The following is a 26,322-nucleotide window of genomic DNA, read 5'->3' as shown; positions in this document are numbered from 1 at the left end:
TTTGGAGTTCGGATGCCGAGGAATTATATCACGAGGGCGTAGCCCCGAGTGATATAATGATGCGCTCTCGAACGACAACAGTGATGTTATCCAGTGATAAAATCACCCGATTTGGATATATTATTTCGATTCTAACACAAATAAAAAAAAAATGCTGCCGTACCTGCTATTATGCAAAATTTGCCCCTGTTTTGTTTCCGTACTTTTTGTCACCCGGGTGGGAATTTATAGTGGTTACGTTCACATGTATAAGATTACGAAAAGCTAAATTAAAAGCAAACAGTGACTTTTGCATAATAAAACACTTTCGGTTTCTTTATGTTAATGGGAAAAATGCGGGCCCGTTTTAGAAATTTTTTTTTTTACAAAACCCAATTAAAGGCTTTTTAAAGTGAAAAAAAACCTTTTTTTATTAGGGCCCCTATAGTAAAGTTTAAAATTAGCGCCTTTTTACCATGTTTTATAACGCTAATGACGTAGTCAAATATAAATTATGCAGGGCGGAATACCATATTAGGGGTCGAAAAATCGGCACGGGGGGGGAAAAATGGTTTTAAACCCCTGCCCCCCGCTTTTTGTTGATAAAAGGAATTTTCTCTGTCAAGAATGTGCCTTCATATGGGGCTTGAAAAATTGTTGGATATTTTATTTTATGTTTATGTAATTTATGAATCTAAATTATGCCAATAAATTCAATTTACAAACACAATTCGAGTCTACAATTGCATGCTAAGTACACACCATGTAAGTAACGGTTTTTAGAAAAAATCAATATTTTAAAAGTATAATTTTGCTTCCCACAAGTTATCATGAAATAAATTAAAGAGAGGTAGTATATTTTACAGATTGTTTTATAGTAATTGAGCATATTTTCTTCAACTTTTGCTAAGCACCACCATAATGTTTGAGTGTGAATTTTTTGGGATAACTTTAACACCCAGGAAAGGTTTTAAAACGTTGATTTACTGTTTAATCAATTTCGCTGAAGGATGAAACTTTAACTATGCCTCTATTTTGCACAAAAGGTCGGTTCCGTCACAAAAGCTGATGGCTTCCCAACAATAAATGACTCCCACCTCCGTTTCGGTCATGCTAAGCAATATATACAGCCTGAAACCGTTCACTTTGTCTTCTCCCAGACTTATCACGCCTAGCTGTGAAGTCTAGGCAGAACCTGGACTCATTAGTGAACAGAACGTGTTTCCAGTGTTGCATGGTCCACCGTGTATGCTCCATGGTCCGTTCGAAACGGGCCATGCGATGTCGACGCATCAAGGGGATACTTATGCTAGGTCCTCTCGACCACAAACTACTTTATGCAGCCTTCTTCGTAACGTTTGCGTGGAAACAAGGACCCTGCAGCTTTAGCAAGGTCATGTTGAAGAGAAATCCTTGTACGACGTGCTTGAACAACCAAAAACCGACTCTGGGCCGGTGTTGTGACCCTTTGCCGATCTCTAGCATGCCTACTGGCGGATGTGCTATGTAGCCGGTATCTCTCCCAGGCTCTGGTGATGATGGTGTGATGTACACCAAGCGCCGCCCCAACCTGGCGGAAGGTGATCCCCTGCTGTACCATCCTTACAGCCCTCTATAACTCTGCTTCTCTCAAATTTCGCCTAGTCTTAGCATTCGCCATATCGAAGTGACAGATGTAAGAAATGTAAGCCATTGAATGACAATAAGCCAGTAATATAGCTATATTAGAAACATGTGTTAGTACACCCCATCAAAAACTGTAAAATATTGAGGTGCATGCTTTCCATGCTATCTAGACGAGTTGTAACGGATTAGTCTACACGGATTCATATCACGGGACTATCTAGAAACATTGCTGAATCAGAATTTTCAAAAAAATGGAAAGAAATCTGTTTTATACTTGTAATCATATAATAGTTAACTTATGAAACTTAGCATAATTTGAGTAGTATATAATAACATTGTTTTACACGTGAAAGTTTAGTATTCTCATTATACGGAATTTTAAATGATTCGAATAGTAGAAAACAATGAGAGAAAAGATAAACAAGGCACGGCGGTTTCACAAAACGCAGTCTCGACACAACCAAGTCACACAGAGTGCACCGAAATAAAAATGAAGAAAGGACACAAGGGCGGTGAAAGGTGAAGTTCATTTTTAATTTCACTGTTCTTTTTCATTATCTGGGGCATTTCTTTATTGTTGGAAATAGCCACGCATGTACAAACATGAAAAATATTGTAATTGTTATAGTAAACAAATTGAAATGAATGAATAAATAACAGGACAGAACGTTATAAGAGTAATAATAGTTTATTGTATTTTTTTAGAAAGATCCCCATTGTGCTGACATTGCATTGATAAATGAGTTTCATAATAAGTAAATACATTTAATTAAGCAATTTAATGATAACATTATGTCAGCAAAATATAATATATGTTATGTCATCTTATGCTTATAATTTTAACAAGCCTCAAATAAAGTAATTGTGATAGAATTCTTCTATGTGCGTGTATAAACTGAAGCACACCAATTAAGATTAATAAATCGAAGAAACAACGTGATCCCTTTAAAATAATTAATTCGAATACAATATAATTGTCTCAATTGAGTCATTGCACACAAGAACCAAGATTTGAACTTTACGACTAGGTGTTTAAACGTCCAATTATAAATTTTGAATGAAGTATATTGTTTTAACCTCCATACCAAAATTGATGTACTTAACAGGTCGAACAAAAAATATATGAAAACATTCTTATTGAAACATTATAATACCAAAAAAAAAAAAAAAAAAAAAAAAAAACAGAAAAAAATAAAACAAAACAAAAAAACAAAACAAAAAACAAATCAAAAACAAACAAAAACAACGCAACAACAACAACAAAAAAAAACGGAACGAAATGCCAAATATACTTTTATAAAAAATATATATATTATTGTATTGACATAAGAGGCATACGCAAAGAAACTTCTATCTCATTTGATAATCATGGCGTATAATGTACAGAAAAAAATGTTCTAATAATTTTCAACAATTTTCATTCTTTGACAAAGGTTTTAAGTCTGAAGGGTTTTAACAAGGTTAATCACTTGAATAATGATGTGCATTCGTCTCCGAGTCGAAGTGTCTCGTGATCATGAAGTAGTCTTGGCACTCAGGGCGTTATATTCTTTCCTCTTCTTCCAAAAGTCTGTGTACTGTAGATGTGGAAACATGGCAGTATGTCGCCTGTCAGTCACTGTTTACCATATCTTTCACTTTTTTATCGTGCATTTCTCCAACGAAGAGGCGACAACATAATAATAATAATAATAATAATAATAATAATAATAATAATAATAATAATGATGATGATAATAAAAAGAAGATAACGCATTTAGAAATATACAGATTGTAACACCTTATTTACACTGCGGCCTTCTAAATTAAAAAAAAGACACACATACACACTAACACACAGAAGAGAACACACAAACACATATTTATCGAAAAAAATATAACATGAAAAAGAAGAAAAAGAAATGATTAAATTTAATCACAATTTTAACATATATCTTAACACACATACTGAACATTCATACAATTCATTTTATCAATTACTATCGTAAACATAATACTTTCTTCAGTGCATCATTTTAATCTGCAATTTACAAAGTAAAAACTTACAAAATTAACAGTCAACAGGTAAAATCTAAGACAGACACACATAATTAGAAAAAAAATACAGTTAGAAATGCAGATAATAATGAAAATAGATGTATGAAAGTAAAGAGCGTATCTTGTATTCATAATAAACACGGACCTTACTAAAGTTTATTAAATAATTATTTCTTGAAACTATTTGTAAATATTGACAATTGTGTTTGCAAGTAAGTCTCGGATATATTGAGGGGGGGGGGGGGTTGAAAAATACATCTTTTCTTGAAAAGCAATATTTTGAATCTTTTGTATAAATTTTCTGATCGTTTTCTCATTGGAAGGTCTAGAATAAATTTGCAAATTCGAGTTTGTATTTTGTATATTCGGAATATACATCTCTGGTTGTATGAGATATAGGGAAATTTTATTCACGAAAACACCTGTGCCACTTAAAGTAAAGCGTCCAATGCATTTCTGAGTGTAGTACTGGAAATCTGTAACATCCTGGTGTCTTGTCAACATCCAAACATACTTTCATGGCTGCCCTACCTCGACGTCTCTCATAGACTTGATGATTTGATTTGTTGGTTAGTGACAACGCTATTGAAAATAATATCCATAAAGAAACCCCGACAAATTACGTCAAACAAAACATAAATTTAAAACCAATCAAAAAATATAAATGGATTTTGAAAAACACAACATCAGTAACAACTTTAAACAACAACAAAAAACAGCTATTATAAATTAAATAAAAAACACACAAAAAAGAAACCTCAAAAGTCCTGTTATAGAAAGGTCTGGTGACTTTGAGCAAAGCATTCTACTTGCATTAGGCTAACAATTATAAGAAAAAAATAATAATGCCTTAATTGCGACCATATTAGTAGAAGATTTTGGCTTGAAAAGGTAATTTATGGTAGTAGAAAATAAGATAATAATTATAAAAAAAACGCCAGACTTAAAATAAATTGTTTTGATGTCCGAACTTACAGAGAGTTTATCTAAAAATAGAAGTAAATTAAGATCACAAATTTTAAGTACAAGTATATCGAAATATTGTAAATTAATAAGATTCTTTAAAACGTCTAAGTGTTAATACGAAATCTTGTTAGGATGATCGATTTTATCCTAACGATGTTCCACAAAAATCCTGCACACAACTCTTTCAGTTCACTTTTATACCTCGAGCCACTGAAGAAATAAACAAAGAAATTAGCAGCAAAGTTCAGTTCTCTCAGTCTGGCAGCAATTACTTCCGCGACTTCATTAACCTTATATTCAATAAGCCCTATAAATTCCAAAATCACCTCTGGCAAATTTGTCACCAAAAATATAATGTTCAAAATAATAATCATCTTCACAACTGATTTGTTTTTATTTGTCTTATTCTGTAAGCTTAATGTCTTCAAATTATAGACTATGATGCATGAAAAAATCATAATGATAGAATATGGCAGAAAAACGCTAAAGAGGGGTGACGCGATAATGTAGAATGATTCGTTCCATTCATTGGAGACAACAACTTCACATACTGTGTCAGTCATATCGACATAATCTACATCAAAACAGTCCCTGCCATCGATTTCTAAGTCAGAACCGTATTTACTTTGATATGTTGATGTAAACAAAATAGCCTCCACTATCGCGACTACAGCCCATACCATTACGATGCAAATTTAGATTATCCTGTGGACTGGTATATGTTTTCCATCAATGGAAATACAAACATAAAAACCTTTCAATTGAGCATACAGCCAGTAACACTTTAGGATTCAATTATAAAACTTCCCTATATAGTTTCGCGGCAGTCAATTCTGAGCTAGGCAACAGGAATAATGCGGTTAGTTATATTGTAGCCAGGCACAAGGTGTAAAAAACCATTTAGGCTAAATCGCGACGGCAGTGCTATCAGGAAAACCGCTGTCGGAAAATTTACGATTCCTTTGTTTATCAAAATGTAAATGAATAAGAATATTAGGCAGGGAGCCTATCCCAAATAGTTAATTGCATATACTCAAATATTGTGATAATGTTTTCCTCGAGTGTGTCCCGGTAATAGTCATCATACAAGTAGCCGTACGTTTCGCATGGTCCGTGATTGTTGGGCTCTTCAAAGTAATAACTATCATTATCATGTAATACATCAGTCTCTGTGTCATTCAGACTATTCCAGTTCCAGTCGAAAATCATCTCGGCTTATTGTCCAGCATAAGTTAATAATTTGTTAAACAATCCCATCTACCTTATGGTTTATTACCTCTTCCTTTGGATATTTCCCGCGACGTTGTATTGGAAAATTTGAGAGATTTTAGACTTTAATATAACTGAAAACAGAGAAATATGTGAAACAATACGGCTTGTTTTTAATTTTCTAAGGTTTGCCACTCATGAATTTCCATTTATTGAACTTATATATTGACAAATAGCAACGGCTTGTCATTTCTTTATGTCAAACTTGATACGCTTTACTATATTGGTGACGTTTTCAACATTTTTTCTCTTACAATAATTTTAATTTGAAATTTAAATTCCTTTCGTTTCGTGCTATATTAAAATATCATTGTTCGGATATGTAGCTTTTAAATAGTACATAAAAGGAATTGTATGTAATAACTTGTTTCGAAAGTTCCTTGGAAATGTAGATGGATTTGACTTTAAGTCACATAATTTTCTTTCAAATCTTATCAGTAACCTATTTTAATGTGTATGCTAGTGTTAGATTAGCACACGGTAGCTTACATATTTAACATATTAGAATAAATGCGAACTTTGCATGCTCATACAATTTAATACGATACAATATATCATAAACTATTTAGACAAAAATAATTGGTGAAACTTACCTCATTTTCAGGGTTACTTTCCTTGAATTTGATTTCCAAGCTATATAGATTATTTTAATGGCAGACTACTTGTACATAATACTTATAAATTCTATTTTCAATATTACTTTAAATTTTTGTTTTTCATTTTGTCCTTTGTCTCCTGTTTGTCACATTTCAAATATCTTTGTTTTTCATTAAACATGTGTGTCCACTACATGTACACTTGAAGAACAAATATTGAAAAATATGCCATTTTTAATGAAGTCTGTCTAGCTTTGAAGAATAAATATTTTTACAAACTACTCAAATCCAATTTTTTATAATAATCAGCTACTTAAAATGCAGAATAAACATTTTTTGTCGTATCTGTCCTTGAAATAAGCCTAATTTTCAAATTTTTTTGCACATAACTCGAAATGATACATCTAATATTTTCCCTGAAACTATTTCGTGTATCAAATCATACACTTTTAATTGTATACAGCTTTATTATCCATCTGATATGTTAAACTCAAAACAAAAAGTTGAAAATGCAAAAGGAAATACTAGTATTTCGTTGTAGCTGGAATTCGAACTCGTGACCTGCCTCTCTAGACCATTGTGAAACGCAAAAATAACATAAATGAACAAATCTTTTATCGCCTGGTAACAAATTATTAAAACACAAACCTATTTTCACTCAATTTATGTAGGTAAAGAAAACTCTAACTTATTTAAGCCGCTGCCTTTCCTTGAAATGCCCAAACATAGTTACAAATTAACAATGAAGGTATCAATAACCTCTTAGCCACAGCTTGCTGTCTTATTTTGTTGCTCTGTTTTGCCACGATAATAAATCCAATAAGTCTGTCATATAATGCATAACACTATCTATGACATAATAATACAGATATTCATTTTCTAGGTAATTTATATCACAATTTAAGATACACGGTATTTCATGATAAACATGTTCCAGGACATGCAATCCTAAACCAATGATGACACTAAAAAGTGAAATTACTTGTTTACATCGGGTCCAGGATGTACAACGACATGTCCCAGCAAGGCACACATACTTTGAATCGGGAAACATAAGTATATAGCATAAGCCATTTAATAAATAAACGAATATATTATGAAAAAGTTAAATGTGTGATTTTCAACACTTTAAAATATGTTTAAAACTGCACTCTTAAATTTTAAGCTTTATTTATATCTGCAAGTAGTTCTGCAGAGAAGCAACTATTATGGCCGAAAAACTGATACGTAAAGTACTTTCGCCACTATTAGTAATTTGAATAAATAAGAAATTACATAAAATAGAGAAATTAAAGATTACATAAAAAAGAATAAATGAAATGGGTAAAGGAACAAACAAGAAAAAACCTGAAATACGTTTGTCCTTTGATTCCATTTGAATAAGACTAAAATGTCTCACACAGGACCTAAAAAAATGTCTTTTAATTTGATTGATAAATCATTAACAAGTTCCAAAACCACAATTTATTGTTTATGCGATGTCTAAAAACACCAACTTCCCGAAAAAAAAAAGGGGGAAAAAATTCTTGTATTTCCGATTAATAAAGACTTTGACTTATATGATTCAAAGATATGCTTTAAGTATCATTAAAATACAACAAAAACAACAACAAACAAAACAAAAAACAATTGCTTTACTATAATGAAAATGATACTGGTACACCTAAAGGTAATTCAATGTGAAATTTAAAACAGTTGAAGGTAAAAATACACTTTTTTGGCTAATGCCAAATGAGACTTGTAAAAATTCTAATGGTTCGGATGCTAAATAAGCTAATAAGATGTTCACTGTGATATTACCTTGCTGTACGTACTTGTTCTTAGAAAACAACTCGGCGCTTCCGTGACTCGTATATTGTTTTGTAAAAGCGAGAGATATATGTATGAATTAATCACAAAAATGGACTTTTTCTCAAGGTTATCGTTTCGAGAGATAAGAAAATGCCATAATGCATATGAAAAAAATGTGAGGCTTGTATACATACATAAATGTGTTTATTTATTTGAAAACATCAACAACTACTACAAAATAAATATGTATAAAAACAACAGCACAAATACATATAAAGGCATTGAACATATTAGTTTAAACAATGTTATAACTTCTGAGACTGAACAAGAGCATCTCATAATTTTCGAACAAATATCACAATTTTAAAGTAACAAAAAAAGTTGTGTAACAATGCTTTTGAGGAATAAAATTGGTTTTGATACCAGTACCACGGGGAATACAATTTTAAAGATTAAAAACGTGTTTAAACGGTATAAAATGTAATTTAATAGGTTAATTTCAAAATTGAGAGAAAGGGAAATCAGGTATAGTATAAAAGTGTGGTCAAAAATTGGGTTACAGTTAGTCAATATTCACATATTTCCTTATAACATGTTATCTTATTTTATTGTTATTGTCACTAATACAATGTTACACGCTATCGTTTGCATCCTGCACTAAGCTTTCGCAGAACTTAAAACATGAAATCGTAATTACATAAACGAAAACATCCACAGAATATTCTTATATATGATAATCAATCAATATCAGCGATCATAGGTTACTAAACTATAAGCTAGAACCGATAGTTCTATCTTCTTCTTTTTTATTGTTGTGTTGTTAGGTTTTAACCTGGTCACCTCTCTTAATCAAATTGATAAATCGTATTTCAACGTCCATCTTATAATAATATTTATCAATAAAAAGTTTGTATACAAATTACACAGAAAATTTATATGACAAAGATGCAAAGTTCAATACAAATTAAGTTCAATACAAATTAAATAAAGTGTACAGTAAACTCCGCTTATAACGAACTCACTGGGACATTCAAAACCTGTTCCTTATATCCGGAGTTCCTTGAAAAGCCATATAGCGGAATTAGTTCCTTGTAAACAGATTTTACATAATAACAAACTGACTGTTTTTTACCACTGTCCGCCATTTTTGAAGGCATTTGAAAATTAAATGAAATAGGAATATATTAGTCATTTATTTATCATTTTAGACACAATACCCGAGAGCGTACTTTTTTGGAATTTGAAAATCAATTGGCTATTTCAGTTTAAAATTTACTCCCTATCTCAATTTCACATAAAATATAAATATTTGTTTTGCTAAACTCGTTTCGTTTTCTTTCCATAATTTAAAATTATTAAGATTTTTCGATTTTTCCTTCCTTTTTATAATGAAATACAGTATCATCTTTTATAATTTAAGGGTGACTTTTACTAATGTAAGATATAGATTTCTTTTCATTTACATCAAGCGTACTTTGCAGTTTGCATTTGATCATGCTTGCAAGCATGCATGATTATGTTGAAAAGCGATTATAAATTATTATTATTATTTTACTCGAGCAAAACTATTGAAGAAAATAAATAAATAGCCGTTTTTTCTTGGTGAAAAGAGCTCATCCTAAAAATATCATAAATAGAAAGTTGAAAATGCGGGATCTATTTACGAATAGCCAATATTTTGGAGTTCGTTATAAAAGTGTAATTTTCTATACTATTAACTAAATTGGGACTAAGAAATGATTTCCTTATAAGCGATATTTCCTTATAACCGTGTTCGCTGTAATCATATATTTTTATATTAAATAAAGAAGGGCAAAATTCGGGCCAAAATAAATTGTTCCCCTTTAACCGGAAGTTCGCTATGAGTGAAGTTTACGGTATAGCACATTACGGTGGCGAAAAATCAACCAAGATACTTTGGATCAAATTATGAATGCTATTGTAAAATCTTAATCTTCTAAATTTTCATTTTAAAGTCTACTAAAATGGCTATGAAATCACGAAGTCCTAAAGATATCTATATTAATCATACTTCTTTTGTTAACATTCGTTCGATACTTCTAAAGACATTCAATACGCATTTATGTAAATTTCACGTCTATTTAAAAAACACACTGTAAAGAAAAATGTGGTGTACACTTGTATGGTTGTTTTCACTCCCGTTTTATTAGATTTATTATTCTTGTCAGCTTAAAAAGAAGTCTAAGTGTTGAATATACAAAATATTGAGTATGGTTGTTTTCACTCCCGTTTTATTAGATTTATTATTCTTGTCAGCTTAAAAAGAAGTCTAAGTGTTGAATATACAAAATATTGAAATCACGATGGTGTGTACTATGGTAGTTTTATTATTTATCTACGTACACATATCTACAGGTATGTTGATTTGTTATCAATAAATAAGTATAATTGCTTCAGTAGAGTCTTTGAATTTGACCATACTCTGTGAACTGTATTTTTACATTGTTTTTAATAAAACATGAACTTTTTTATTAGAAAAGAATATTTGTATACCATATTATTAACTCTTACCGAACTTATTTTTAAGCAATTGCGAGTAAAGAAACTGGCTTGTTCTAGTAGACGATGGGGCATCAATTGTACGAACACGTGTCCTAAATTCTGCTCGTCAAACGGAATGCGACAAAATCACCGGTTTTTGCTATGGATGTAACGGCGCTTTTCAAGGAAAAATACTGTGACATACCATGCCCTTCGCCATGTACGTCTTGCAATCAATTCATATTGGAGAATGTACAAGCTGCTATGCTAGCTGTACGAGTTAATTGTGACATACCGTGTCCAATTAATTGTAATAGCTGTAGGAAATATATGACGGTGCATGTTTTTGTCTTGTAAAGATGGCTTGGTATGGAAATATATGTGACGGACGTTGCTTTTTCAGGACCAGGTTGTGCGAGAAGCTATTGCACTATGTCAACTGGCGATTGTACTTATTGTAAGAATGGATGGTACGGATCAAAATGCAGGCAACAATGCAAGAAGTGTTTCGGTGCATGCTCAAAAGATTCTGGAATATGTACTCACTGTGTTTCAGGATTTTGGGGACCAGATTGCACAAAGGACTGTTTAGGGACGTGTGAAATGTGTGGTAGATATGACGGGAAATGTTTGGTGTGCCGGGACAAATACTGGGGACCAAGCTGCTCAAGCCTCTGTGACTCCGAAAACTGCGAGAGATGTGATGTGAATACAGGAATATGCAAAAAGTGTAAAGCAGGTTACTGGGGTAAGGATTGTGAGATACAATGTATCAATTGTATCGACAAAAAGTGTGATATATCATCTGGCTTATGTGAAACGTGTCAGGAGGGGTATGCAGGCAAATATTGCAACATAAGATGTGACACGTCTAGATGTTCAAATTGGTACTGCAATAAAAGACAGGGATTCGCCTGCTCCTCTTGTAAATATGGGTATTGGGGAAACTATTGTGAAAAGGAATGTATCGGAGAAAATTGCGGACAATGCAGTAAATCTGAGGGGATATGTATCACATGCACTTACGGTTTTTGGGGAGATTCCTGTGAGAAGAAATGTCCAGTTAACTGAAGACAAAGCTGCAATAAAAGTTCCAGTGCCTGTGATTATGTATGTGATGAGAGAACCTTACCTAACTACCAACAGTGCTCTTCAAGGACGTATTGTAAAACAGGATATTGGGGATCATGGTGTGAAAATAAATGTTTAGAAGAAAGTTGCGAGAAATGTGATGCATCATCTGCCTTTGGGCTTTGCTCCAAATGTAAGACTGGATTCTGGGGACATAATTGTTCTAGTAGATGCCCTATTGACAAATGTATTGAATGCCATATAGATGACGGTCACTGTACACTGTGCAAGAATGGATTTTGGGGAAGGAATTGCGATTTACAATGTCCTGATCAGTGCCGATGTTGTGATGCTGTCTCTGGTATTTGTATGCAGGACAAGTGTTTAAACATAATCAACCAGCAGAATGTATCAGGTAGCCGTTTTAGGTATTCTATAGAAGATAATTTAAACTTTTACAGATGAAACGGCTCAACTATGTATTACTGTTTTCGTTAAAAAGTATCATTATAGTATAAGAATATATAAAGTCTATTGATATAAAAACTAATTCATCTGTCTATACATTCAGTATTGTAAGTTTAAAGCGTAGCAAATCATAGCTGATATTATGTTTTTTCTTCTCTTTTAGACAATGACACATTGACGATTGTTGATATTGTCCTGATTGTCTGTTCAATTATCGTAGCGGGTGTCTCGGTTATCACATTTATTTTCTGTTTCTATATTCAGAGACGGTAGGTTTTACATTATTGATGTTATTAAAAAATGTAATTGAAATAAAATTAGATTAAAAAATGCCTGATAAGAATTTAGGACATTGGACAAATCGTTTCTTGGATATTGATTCAGATAAGGACAAAGTAAACTCCAGATCTCCCATTCCAGTTTCATTGGCAAGGGATAAATAACAATAATAATTATCATCATTATACAAAAATGTAGTATCATTATTATAATCATTATTTTACATGTACACATATATCAAATACAGTTATCATGCATTCTGGTGCTTAAAATGTATACAAAATACAAAATAAGCAATGAATTAACTGTTAGTGATATGAAAATATCATTTCCAGATCATTGCAAACAAATACAATGTAATAACATTCAAAACGACTACGTAGTCCTAATAAAGTTGTCCTCTGAGTAATATAGCAATTCTATTAAACTATCGAAACAGGTATTGTTTGTTGTGCACACATTTAATAGTATACTGAGAGAAAAAAGTTTAGCAAGTTCGGAAATATTTCACTGGTTTATTGAAACTATACCAGTTTGACTTAAACCAAGTACATAATTGAATAAAGCATTTAGTTTTCAATTAGTTTGTAACAATAAATTGTCAAAACCCTGTTGCCTTAGCTCACTGTACAGCCTGAAAGACGTGAGGGGTAAGGCGTCAAAATTCACAAGGAGTTCAGTATCTAGTGTTGCCTTGCCGCGCGAAGCCTATTTCTCACGGTTCTGAGGCACACCCATTGTTGAGTGGCCCAGTAGTATTTCCTGAGATCTCGGGCTATCTTCCACATGGACATAAACCGGCTACGTCGAGAAAGCGTCGTTATGTGACGGTCTTCGCGTGGCGTTGTTTTCCGTGGTCTGCCTGATCTGGGTCTGTCGTTGACTCGTCCTGTTTGCCTCAGACGGTTTCTAAGGCGATTAATTGTAGACTCATGGCGATTGAAATGCCGAGCGGCAGCTCTTGCCGTCATACCAGCGTGGAGCATACCTATTTGACGTTCTTCTAACGTTATTCCTTGGCGACTCCCCATTGGATTTTCTTCGAGTTTTAAACTGGTTATTTTGTTTGTGGTAACAGCTCAAAACAATGAGGTACATTACTCGACTCTACACGCTACCGAAATTGCCGTGCTTACGTTGCATGTGATTTTCGAGTTTCTTACGCTTCGCTGGTAAAACACACGGTTTTCGAACAAACACAATTAATGGTAGGATACTACGTCATCGCGCACCTGCTGAATGCTCCCACTTGGACCATTTTTTCGTCGATTCGAAGGTAAAGTACAATTTTATTATAAGAAAACGTAAGAGTATTAAAAAAATATGTAGCGCACCAAAGAATGGCTATAGTACTTGAGATAATTGTAAAAAAAGTTTATAGATTCATTGCCTGGTTTAAGCCTGAAAACGGGATAAGTGTTTTTCTTTGAATGCTCCCACTCGGACTTTTCCCGAAACATATCAGATAAAAGGTTGAAAACCTTCTTGAAAATTATTTTTAACGTACCGGAACATAAACCGAGTCATGTTTATCCATTTTTCTAGACTAGTTTCAAATATTTTTATTCAGAAATCAGTTTTTCTTAATTCTTTTTATAAAAATGGAAAATGCTCCCACTCGGACTCATCGTCAGAGATGCTCCCACTCGGACCTAAATAAACACATATTTTGAAAGCATATTGCTGTGTTAAGAATTTTTTTTTTTTTTGATTATCTTTATATTCAAGTTCATTTATTTATGTTATCAGTTAGAAATCAATGAAACAGCATTTTTTAAAATACGATATAATATTTTAGATCACTAAATGGTGGACACATTGTATCATAACAGTCTCGTAAATATGTTTCTTAGAGGATCAGTTATCGGCCCGAAGAATAAGGAAAGAAGGTTGTGTTGAAACAATTCCTCGTTAAATAGAGTCGCTGAAATAAGAAACAAATTGATTATACCATTTACAAATATGAATAACGTTTGTTTTGGCAGAAAGTATTTGTGTTTGTGACCAGTATGGGAAAAGGTATAAACCACATTGCGACGTAAGGAAGCACATGGTAGGACATCTTGGCACGGCATAGCTGGATACCAACTTTGGATATATCTCAGTGAGGAAACACACAAGAATTGTAGCTCTTTGAAGTAATTGTCTTTTGTTCAGTTTTTGCGTTAATCATTGGACAATGTGTCATAAAGGATCAATTTATCTGAAACTTCACTGGAGGATAGATATACCACAAACAAGAATGACCACTCTCCAGTTTTGGAGTTATTGCCCTTTGTATTCACTATGATTAGTTTGCAAGGACCATACCGCTAAAGGCATTTGAGATATAAAATTGAAACTTTATATTGAACAAAACTTGCGTATGCTGTTTTTAATTTAAGAAAACAACACTGGGACAGTGTAGATAGAAGTGAATAGCAGAGCATAAGGGCCAGAAATGTTCACTTAATGCTTCTTTGTTGTTAATTTCTTTGTTTTTTTTTCATGGGAGTGTTATTTTTGTCATGATTTATTATGTCTAGGCTATAACTTTTCATTAATTTTTACGAGTGTCATTACTTGGATTTTTACATGTATGTAAGGGTTACTTCCCCTATGAAATGTATTTCCTCCTTTTCGGTGGGGGATTTTACTGCCTGTGATTCCTCCTTGTATGACTGTTATCATTTTAACGTCATTTAAATATTCTGAAATCAACTTTGGTTTTATGTAATAAAAATAATGCTCAAATGAAGATTTATCAATATTGTATGTTCCAAAAAGCATTATTTGTAAAGATAATACCGAATTAATATTTCATTAAGGGAGGTAATTAGAAATATATTTTCTTTTAAGTGTAAGTTGAATTCATAAATATGAAATGAATGCATACATGTATATTTTAATGATTACATATAATGTGGACAAGCATTTGCAGTACGTATTTCACATATTCCTTAATGATTGAAAATTTGTTTTTAGTAGCAATAATTATATACATATATATAAAAATTTCAATTGTAATTACCAAGATATGGTAAAGACTGTGATAAAGAAATAACTGTGATCTTTGTTTTCTTATTTATTGATTTTGTTATTTTAGGTAAAAATTACGTACATATGATAACTTTCATACTTTAAAATGTCAAAGTTCTCCAATAATTGTGATGCATGCTTTATATGCCAATAGTATGGCAGTACATTTGACTTTTTAACAGTTCATGACAAATATGATTCACAGGTTGTTTCTTTAATAAACTATTCAAATTCAACCGATAGATATTGACTTCTTTATGTTCATAAACGTACTATTATCTTGTTATAAAAATCTAAATCACAAGTTTAACAAACACGCAAATCATTGGGGTTTTTAAATTATTAACAAGATATTAAAAGTCAGCAATTATTGAATAAATGCAGGCCTTCTAATATGTGTACGAGTCCAACAGAATCTTAATCCAGTATGGTACTAAACAATGTATAATGAATTCTTTATAAAGCACCACCATTGTTTAAACATCTCAAAAAAACTTTATTTTTGAGATCCTAACTGTCCATTTAAAGTCTTATAGTCCTATCTTTGTTGTTGGCAATAATTTTGAATCATCTCTTCGGATCCCACACAAGCCAAGTGCACCTTTTTGTAAAGTGATCCTGTCTGTTGAAACTTTGCCATGGCACCGGGTCCTGCCCAAGGACGTAAGAAGTGATCTCTGTTAAAGAAGGTAAAAGTTAATGTCGCCAAACACAGTAGTTATTGATAAAATGGTTTAAAAATTGTAAGAAAAATCCATAAAAGCTTGGCACATCAATGTGCTTTCAAAATGTATATATTTGGGTCCGAGTGGGAGCATCTCTGAAATCGAGTCCAAGTGGGAGCATTTTCAATTTTTTTATAAAAAAAAAAGGTTTAAAAACTGACTTTTGAATAGAAATATTTAAAACTTATCTAGAAAAATGTGTAAACATGACTCGGTTTATGTTCCGGTACGTTAAAAATAATTTTCAAGAAGGTTTTCAACTTTTTTTCTTATATGTTTCGGGAAAAGTCCGAGTGGGAGCATTCAGAGAAAAACACTTATCCCGTTTTCAGGCTTAAACCAGGCAATGAATCTAAAAAAATTATTTTACAATTTTTCTCAAAATACCCATAGCCCTTTTTTTGTTCGGTAACCCTTTAAATTTTTTAATAAATCTTAAATTTTTTTATAATAAAAATTTTATTTTTTTCCTTCGAATCGGCCCCAAAAAAAGGTCCCCAAAATGGGAGCATTCAGCAAAGGTGCGCGATGGGGTAGTAAACCCACCCTTGGGGCAATAGGATGTGTTTAAGAGGGATCGATAATTTTAAAAACAACGTCTTCCTTCGAAACTCAAAAAAAAAAAATTTAAAAGGTTGAAAAAAAAGCTTAAAATTTTTTTTTTTCAGTATATATTAAAATAAAAACATTTTCGAATCTTTGTAGGGAAAACCCCCCCGCCCCTCAAGTCCCTTTTTTTTGTTCAAAGGGAATATTCAAATTTTTAAAAAAAAGATTAAAACCTGTACATTCACTAGATATTACAAGAATTGCATAAGAAAATCGTACAAAAACAGAAAAAGTCTTTTTCTTGTAAAACTTTTTCATGTTAGGGGTTTTTTTTAAGTTTTCCAAAAAAAAAATGGGAAAAAATTTTTAACAAAATATCTCTTTAAAAAAAATTAAAATTTTTATTAAAAAAGAAACAGTCAAACCAAAAAATTCAAGTTTTTAACATACTGTTGTAAGATTAAGTTATTTTGCTCAGTATAGTTTGCGATGAAAAGTTGTTATATCTGTTTTCTTGTTTCAATTTTATATTCATTTCTATCTTACAGTCGCATAAAGCAAAAGTCTAAACAACAGAAGAAGAAGAATAACAATAATGCCAAAGGATCGAAAGGAGGTCATTATAGTTTTTCAATGTCATGTCTTATTTGAAAAAAAAATTGAATAATCACTGTAAGATGAAGTGATAAAGTGTCTCTTTGCATGAAGCAGTGGATATTTCACTAAACAAACAAATTATATTTGATTTACATTTAAACACAAATCAAACATTTTTAAAGTGATAAAAATCCATGAAAAATGTACACAGTTTAAAAATCAGAATTTATGCAGTATCGCTTTCTTGAATTGAATTATATGTGACACAGATAAACTTATAATTCGTTTGTATTAATCTATCATTAAAAAGATTTTTTAATTTAAAATTTTTATTGACTTACTTGCAGAAGTGGACGGTATGACAGATACGAAATTTTAAACAGAATCAATCGAACAACAACCGCCTTGTAACTTGGAACTATTTTACACCTATACAACGCATAAGTAGCACATGTTGTTTAAAACAGTATGGTTAAACACTTTTGTTGAAATATGCAAAGATCTGCAAACCTATTAATGCAAATATTATGTATAAGTGTAAAAAATTCTTTTAGAATTAGTTCTTTTTAAAATGATTTTGATTAATTTATGAAGCTTATAACGTTATGCGGCAGAGGTCAGAAAAATGCACTCAAAGCATTGAAAATAATGTTTTAAAATGAAGAACTTCTTGTTAAATACGTATCATTTAAAGATGTTTTTGCTATTGAAAACCAGCCGTAATATTAATTTATTGTTACACCCATTTTGTAATTGAAATAAGGAAGTCCTTCAGGAATATAATTATGATAGCATGAAGACGATCAGGGGTGAATCAATTATCTTTGAATGGATTTATTTTATTTTTTATAAATAACTCGTTGTAAAGATATCATTTATATTTTCGCGTTCATTTATTGCAAAAAAAGATTGTAATCGTTTTTCGTTTTTAATTCATAATATCGATTCATAGTCAAATAGCTAGCATAATTAATGGCTTTTACGAAAGTTAACATTCCTAAGCGAGACCCGACACATAATCATTTAAGTATTTTATTTAAATATAGAAATAAGTTATTTGCATATACCTGTATTAGGAAGCAATGCTACGAGGGGTTATCCAAAAATTCGTGGACATTTTTTGTTGCGTAAAATATATTTGAGATATTAATTTGAAATTCCTACACTGCTTAGAAGAATTAATAACAAATAAACACAGAAAAATTCATGTGAGTAGCTACTTTTATTACAACAATATTAAATTTTACATAAACACATGTCGGCGACAGCGGCGCACTCCAAAATGTTATTGACGTCAACGTCATAATATTAACATACAACTTGTGCTTCAACGTTACGCAGTCAATGACGCTTACTGCTTCTCAAGGTAATGTCCATCACTAAATTTTTTATGCCACTTTAACACTAATGATCGTGAAATTTTCTTTTCTCTGTTCGTCTGCTGATTTTTATTAAATGTTTTTGTAGGTGTCATTTCCAAATTACAACAAAAATTTATGATTATTTACAATCGTGCGATTTTCTAATTACCGTGTGTCCGTCATTTTCCCATTTTAAACAATAAAGGAGTCTGGCGTTTTTAGTGATATCAACAAAAATAAACGGAAACGACGTTCATTATTTTAGAGAATTACTTAAATGACATCATAGAAGAAACATGCGATGTTCAGCGGGTTTTCTACGTAGATTTATTATTTTTTTAGCAAGAAATATCCGATGACTTACTGCGCTTTTCTACCGTGCGCCGGGTGCCGTGTATGTGCTTATTTAAAAGCAATATAAAATCATTATTTATTGACACAATTAACTGTTCCTTTCAAAATGTCTTGATAATATTCTAAAATGTATGCTGATAAATTTTCATTACAATACACGTTGGCGTTTAAGAGATATTTAAAAAGTCCACGAATTTTTGGATAACCCCTCGTATAAATGTGGTAATTAAAAATAGATAATTAATTATTTTTCAGTTCCTAAACATACAGAAAAAAGCTATATTATATATTTGTTTTCTTTGCCAAACTGTACCTGGCTGATGTGTCGCCTTCATTTCCTTATCATTTTGAATATCAAACATTTATTTTTATCAATATTGTTTCAAGAAATTATTAGATTTATTTTACTTTTCCTTCTATTTTTACTTTTTGTATTATTATCCCTTGACGCATTGAACTTGATAATCATTTCCTTTGTTATAATATTTATATCAGCTAGGATGTAAATGTAATAAAAGCCTACTTCATGTTTAACTTGTTGAATAATCTTCCACTTTCATGTTAACATTGATTTATACCTTAAAGCATAATTATCAATAAAGTTTTATTTTCTAAGCAAAGTTCATTGTGTATGTGATTAACCTTTTCATTTTCTATATAGTATTTATTTCTGGAATGGCAAGGAATAAAATGAAATGCCCTTTTTATAATAAATTGAAGGGAAAGATAATTCCGTAATAAACATCATGCATTCTTCATTTTAAGAATCACTTATAAAGAATTGTAACGTGTCTTAAAAGGCGTTATTAAGTGTATTTGTGTAGAAAATATAGGGTATTGAATGAGCGCAAGTCCAATACTGAGTTTATTGAACAGTTAAATTAAGTTATATCAAACAAGCCTCTGGCGGGCATTATATTAATTTATTCAACGGGTTCATTTAAGTCAGTAATGAATCTACACGAATATAATATTGTTTATATCTTATACCCAAAATGAAAACTATTGAAGTGAAAAAGAATCATTTTTTAATTGACGCGCCTATAGTGTAAAACTAACATTTAACGCGTCTTTACACTATGTTTTTCGCAAACGACGTCAATATAAAATATATGCACGGCCCTACAATACCATTTTTTACGGAGCCGGAAAAATGGCAAGGGTATATGATTATCATTATATTAAAGGTAAAGCATGTAAGAAGTTAGCATGAACAGTGAGCTTAGCAAAGAGGCACTTCAATCTATATAAGTAAAAATTTGTTTTTGCAGAATGCTCAGCATGCTAAGCAGTCTAGCAGGATATTCTTAAATATATAATAAAAATGCTCTGCTAGAATACTTAGCTAGAAAAGCAATCTAGCGGGACATTCCTTAATAAAGTGTAGAAATGCTCTGCTTGAATGTTCAGCTAACTAAGATAACTGGCTGGGCATTCTTAAAAAAGTATTAAATTTATCTGCTGAAATGCCGCACTGGCAGAGCAAACTTACGGGACATTCTTTAAAATTAAGGGGATATTTTTTCGTTTGAGTGAAATATGGAATATATTTTCACGAAACAAGATAAAATGCCACATATTTTCACGAGCCGGGACGGCGAGTAAAAATATGTGACATTTTATAATGTTGAGTGAAAATATATACCATATTTCACGAAAAACGAAAAAATGACCTTTTTATTTTCATTATCAAAGAAAAATTGTTACAAGCCCCAATGCTTGCTACGCAACAGCAATTGTGCAGAGCGCAGTAATATAATCATTGTCTTGTTTTGCACGCGATATTTAGCGCTACATTGTGAGGTCACGAAAACAACTCTAAAAACGTCTGTACAGCGTTAATGATTGCATTAACGATATTGATGTTCGGATTAATTTTCTTAGTTAAACCATTTTCTATCATTCTAGATAGTTTTCAAAACAAAATTCAACAAAAAGTGTTTTTTATCTATCAGATTTTTCAAACAAAATGGTGAAAGAAGTCCCTTAAATTAAATATGTGTTTTGACTCCGTCCACTTTCATATTTATATTTTATATTTAAAGAATATGAAATATATTTGACTGATACAGCACCATATTTCATGGGTAAAATTAAATAAAGTGTTTTTTTTTGCTTGAATGTCCTGGCAGAGAAATATAGCGAGCCATTCCTAAATATTGTGTACGAGGGTTGTCCCAAAAGTCCGTGACAAATTTTATAGCCGGTTCATTTCTAACGCCAAAAGAAAATAATTCACACTTATAACCGTTAAGTTTATTATTTAACATTACAACAAATCATTTACAAAAAATTTACTCTAGTTACTTGAAATTTTCAGTATAAACGACATTGGTTTGAATACTCAACTGAAATGATCAGCTGGCAGAGCAATCCAGCAGAACATTCTGAAATACTAAAAAGAGTAAAAATGCTTTTCTTACTATAATGCTTATCTGGCTAAGTAATCTAGCCGGGCATTTCAATATATGATGTTGAAATGCTCTGCTGAAATACGTGCTAGAAGAGAAATCAAGCGGGGCATTCCTAAAATTAGTATACAAATGCTCTCCTGGAATTTTCAGCTGGAAGAAAAATTCTGAAATAAAGAGTAACTAGAACTCCGCGAGTCGGATGTGTCGCCTTGTGAACAACATAATTAGGTGAACTGGCAAGTAAAAAATGAAATATGAAAATTAACAAAGGGCAATAACTCAAAAAATAAGAAATGCAGAGTGCCAGTTCTCAAGCACTGCACTTATTCTTAATGAGATCTATCATCCTACGAAATGTCATGGCCATAGCTTTTATACTTTAGGACAAATGGCCCGGACGAATATAAAGTATGAAAATTAACAAAGGGCAAAAATTCAAAAAGTAAGAAATGCAGATTACCAGTTCTTGTGCACTGCACTTTATCTTAATGAGATAAATTATCCTATGAAGTTTCAAGTCTATAGCTTTTTTACTTAAGGAGAAATGGCATGGACAAAAATAAAGTAATTAACAAAGGACAATAACTCGAACAATAAGAAGGTGCTTGTGCACTGCACTTCTTCTTAATGAGATCTATCATCCTATGGAGTTTCAAGTCCATAGCTTTTATACATTAGGAGAAATGGCCCGGACAAAAATAAAGTATGAAAATTAACAAAGGGCAAAAACTCAAAAATTAAAAGAGTGCAGAGTACCGGTTCTTGTGCACTGCACTCTGGGTCATTATAAGAAGCGTGCATACCAAGTTTGAAGTCAATCCGACTTATAATGACTGACTTATGCTTCGGACAAGCTTAAAAAAGTAACCCCTATATGTCTATATATAACCCCTATATATGCTCCGCTGGCAGATCATTCAAGTAGAGCATTCTCAAATATAGAGTAAAACTGCTATGCTGGATGCTCATCTGGCTTAGCAATCTAGCGTTTATTTTTAAAAAACAGGGTCAAATTGTTCTGCTGGAATATTCAGCTGACAAGGTATTCTAAGAGGACATTCCTAGATATAGTGCAAAAAATTACCTGCTGTAATGCTCAGTTGGCAGAGCAATATAGTATTCTTGCAGAGAATTTTTAGAAAATGTTTCAGAATGCTCTGATAGATTGCCCTGTCAGCTAAGCATTCAAGCGGGGCTTTTTGCACTTTATTTAAGACAGCCCCGCTAGATTGGTTAGCCAGCTAAATATTCCAGCAGAGCCATCTGTGCTAGTTCCGCATTTCAGCAGAGCAATTTAAACTATAATTAATAATGCTCTGCTAGATTGCTTAGCCAACTAAGCATCAAGCAAAGCATTTTTGCACAAGTTTTAGGAATGTCCCGCTAGATTGCTCTGCCAGCATGACATTCCAAATGGCTAGCCTAGAAATGGGGAAAGTCGTTGTTTCCTTGATCAAGTAACTTAACACCCATTGCAGTGATGATGATTCATCAGAATCAGACACACTCAATTAGTTAATATTATATCAGTACATATCGGTTTTGCCTTCACTGAATACACACACAGATACACAGGATTGTTTTAAAAAATCAAAATCCATCCCTAAAGATCATCAAATAAGAAGTAAAAACAATGTTAGATACTCGATACTAAAATATATCGTAGCTGATTTCCATATGAACAAGTGGCAAACTGTGGTCCGTTCTACCATGCCTTTAATAAAATTAAAATAGATATTGCATAATTATATTTCTTGCGATTGAACGAAAAGCACGATTCATAAAAAGATACGAACAAACACGTATGTACATTATAAGCTTCATTGTTTAAAGCAGAAGAAACATTGAATGTAATGATATGAGCAAAGAGACGTTTTAACAAGTCAACATGGCCAAGGGTTATAGAGGTTTTTGTAATTATCAAAGTTTAATCATTCTAGATATTAAAACTTTCTTATTAAAATGGAAATTCCTTTATATCATACATTGCAACAAGATTGAAGTAGATGTTAATATCTTAAGATCAAGCTAATTCTGATTTTTTGGTCTTTTTTAACATATTTTTTTATTCTGGTCCTGTGACTTCAGGCACAACATGCCTGCAATATGCCATCATTACATGTTTCTTTACAATTAGCCCGTTTCGTGCTAGCTGTGAACGACAAATAAAGGCAGAAATAATGCAGTATGCAAATATTATTATGATTTGTTCTCAGTGATGTGGAGGTGGCGTGAGTGGAAGACAAATATTTTTATTTATGTTTTCAATGAACGGGCACAATCTAAATTTTAGCGAGCTGCTGCGTCCATATAGACATTTGTTATTTTAAATTGTGATATCATGTACATGTATAAAATAATTTCGTTCAGGGGAGTTAAACTCTACAGATAGATTACTTATGCAGGTCATGGTTATTCCATCTTCATACTGGTCTTTTTCTTGCCTAGAATACGTTTTTGTCGATTTTTGATGCAATTCTATTGCTCTAAATCTATTTTTTACAACTGAAAATTTTGCAAAAAAAAATTCAACAACTTTTTATTATGACACCGAAAATGACCATTTGAAATTTAGTATTATAATAAAGGAAGATTTGATGAAATAGAATTCTTTATGGTAACATTATAATTTACATAATAATGACAAAAAATGACCTCACAAAAAGTCTCTACATTTTGATAAATTAACATATAAAAACCTTGGTATTCAAAATACTTATATGAGTGTATAGCCAATAGTGTTGATAAATTGAACAAAGTTTTTATTCTTACCCAAAAGATTTGAAACTTTGTTGTTGATGTCATCAAATCGTTTTACAAATCGTTTGACATAACAAAAACATACATATTTGTGAAATGTACAGATTATAACATTACATCAATTTTTTTCTGTGATGACGTCGAATTCTGTCAAAATGAACTTTCTAAGTTCTAAATTCTTTTTCTATTGACAATTAACATTTTTGTTGCTAAAAAAACAGACGCCTGAAGATGAGCTGAAAAACCAGGTCCATTTTTTACAATTCTGTAAGACAAGGTTTAAACAATCTAAATGATGAAAGTTGCTTCTTGAAATTCTACATTTGTTAGATTGTTCATACACAAGGACAAAAATGTAAGGCAATGTTAATGAAACCACTTGCAAAATTTGATGATATGAGTGGTGGTCATCTTACGTTGGAAGTTGACGCTGAATGGTCAGGTGTATGCGATATAAACACGTACTTTCTACCAAATTGACATGTATAAGTAAAGACAGAGTTGTTATACAGAACAATTATACTCGTATTGTATGCCAAGCATCAACGTACTAATAAAGTCGATTGTAAATACTTTAAAGCTGCACGCTTCCGGATGAGATGAGCCAAAATATTCAAGAAAATCATCATAGAGAAAAATGTACTAAAATTTTGAGAAAGGTAACAATATTCTAGATCCAAATTATATTTACATGCTATGTGCGGTTTAAGACTGATTGTGCAGTATTTCATTACCATATTTCTACTGCGTTACTAACGCAGTAAGAGCTGTTTTTTTGCATATGTTGATGACTTTGTGTTAATTCTCTTAGATTGTAAGTGGCGATTACAATATGTTAATTACTTTATTTGTTTAACTCACAATATTCTAACATTAAATACATTTCTAAAATTTTCATGATAATTAACTGGAGGTGTGCTGCTTTAAATAAAAAAACACGTAACTTCATTATCCACAATTTGAGAGCAATATGTTTGATATGTTCTTTTTTCTGTTTTTTTTTGTCCTGTTATATTAAGTAAGCTTTGAATATCAGATGATTTTGTAAAATGATGTGAAAAAGTGAATTGGCGACTTGAAGCGATGTCGATTTCATTTAACAGGACACAACTGAGGTATTTTTGACATGACGAGACTGGGTATATTTTCCAGAGCTTTAGATAAAATTTTATTCAAGATAAGACCTGTAACGTTTTTGCAAATAATCAAATAATTTCCTCTGTCTGATTTACGAGAATTAAGATTTTTATTGTGTAAAATGAATCAAATTTAAAAAGCCTTGCAACGCTTTTTCACTTGTATCAAGCTAATAATTGCATCAAAAACTGAGTCTTTTCCTTTGTTATTCTTTGCAAATCTTTGCTTTTCAAGTGCTTCACTTGATCTGTTAAAACTGAAAATATTATTTGATTATCCTTTTAGATCTCAGTGAGGCTACTTTAATCTGATTGCAAAATAAAATACTTATCACTCGCTATAAATCATGCAATTTAGCGGGATTTTTTATATCTCTTGTTAAGAGTGACCAAAATCCTGGCATCTTTTTAATTGTGGTTGGATGAATTGTGGATAATGGTTTTGGTTTTCACTTTACTTAAAAAATTGAATAATTGATTTTTTAATAATAAACTAAAAATGGACTATTCTTTTATTTGAAAATGTTTTCTGGTAAATATAAAGGAAATTACGTCCCATTGAGAGAGGATGTTGGACTACAAATTGCAAGAGAGGGAGCTTTCCGCTTTTCCAGTATAGCGGCCTACATTTTGGTTAAAAATTTGTAACTTTATGCAGAACTACGATCTAGAAATCGGGTCACTGTACATTGCGCCAGAGCATTCCATTTTTTCTTAATGAAGACATTTTTTTCGTTTTCAGCTGGAAAATAAAATATCTGTTTTCATATGCTTTTGACAATTTGAAAAAAAAAATTTCTGTGCCACTGCCGTTATTAACCTAA

General features: G+C 31.7%; 2 protein-coding genes across 2 annotated transcripts; both read left to right on the top strand.

Moving 5' to 3' along the window:
* The first annotated feature begins 11,151 nt into the window (after window positions 1-11,151).
* On the top strand, window positions 11,152-11,844 carry LOC132751957 (scavenger receptor class F member 1-like). Its single transcript, XM_060742178.1, has one exon. The coding sequence runs from the start codon at window positions 11,199-11,201 to the stop codon at window positions 11,835-11,837; it is 639 nt and encodes a 212-aa protein (XP_060598161.1). The 5' UTR covers window positions 11,152-11,198; the 3' UTR covers window positions 11,838-11,844.
* LOC132751956 (cell death abnormality protein 1-like) lies at window positions 11,838-18,555 on the top strand (the record flags this gene model as incomplete). The annotated part of the gene is made up of 4 exons (XM_060742177.1): window positions 11,838-12,252; window positions 12,469-12,574; window positions 17,425-17,492; window positions 17,821-18,555. Coding segments are annotated over 4 exons (621 nt in total), but the record flags the coding sequence as incomplete, so codon positions are not given.
* Between the last annotated feature and the right edge of the window lie 7,767 nt (window positions 18,556-26,322).

The sequence above is a fragment of the Ruditapes philippinarum genome, unplaced genomic scaffold (assembly GCF_026571515.1).
Source record: "Ruditapes philippinarum isolate M1 unplaced genomic scaffold, ASM2657151v2 ctg11308_1_1_1_1, whole genome shotgun sequence".
Taxonomy (NCBI): domain Eukaryota; kingdom Metazoa; phylum Mollusca; class Bivalvia; order Venerida; family Veneridae; genus Ruditapes; species Ruditapes philippinarum.
Note: the sequence above shows the minus strand (reverse complement) of the source record. Positions and strands in the feature narration are given on the sequence as shown.

Excerpts from the sequence above, each read along its gene's own strand:
- LOC132751957 (XM_060742178.1), top strand. The coding sequence starts at position 11,199 with ATGTCAACTGGCGATTGTACTTATTGTAAGAATGGATGGTACGGATCA.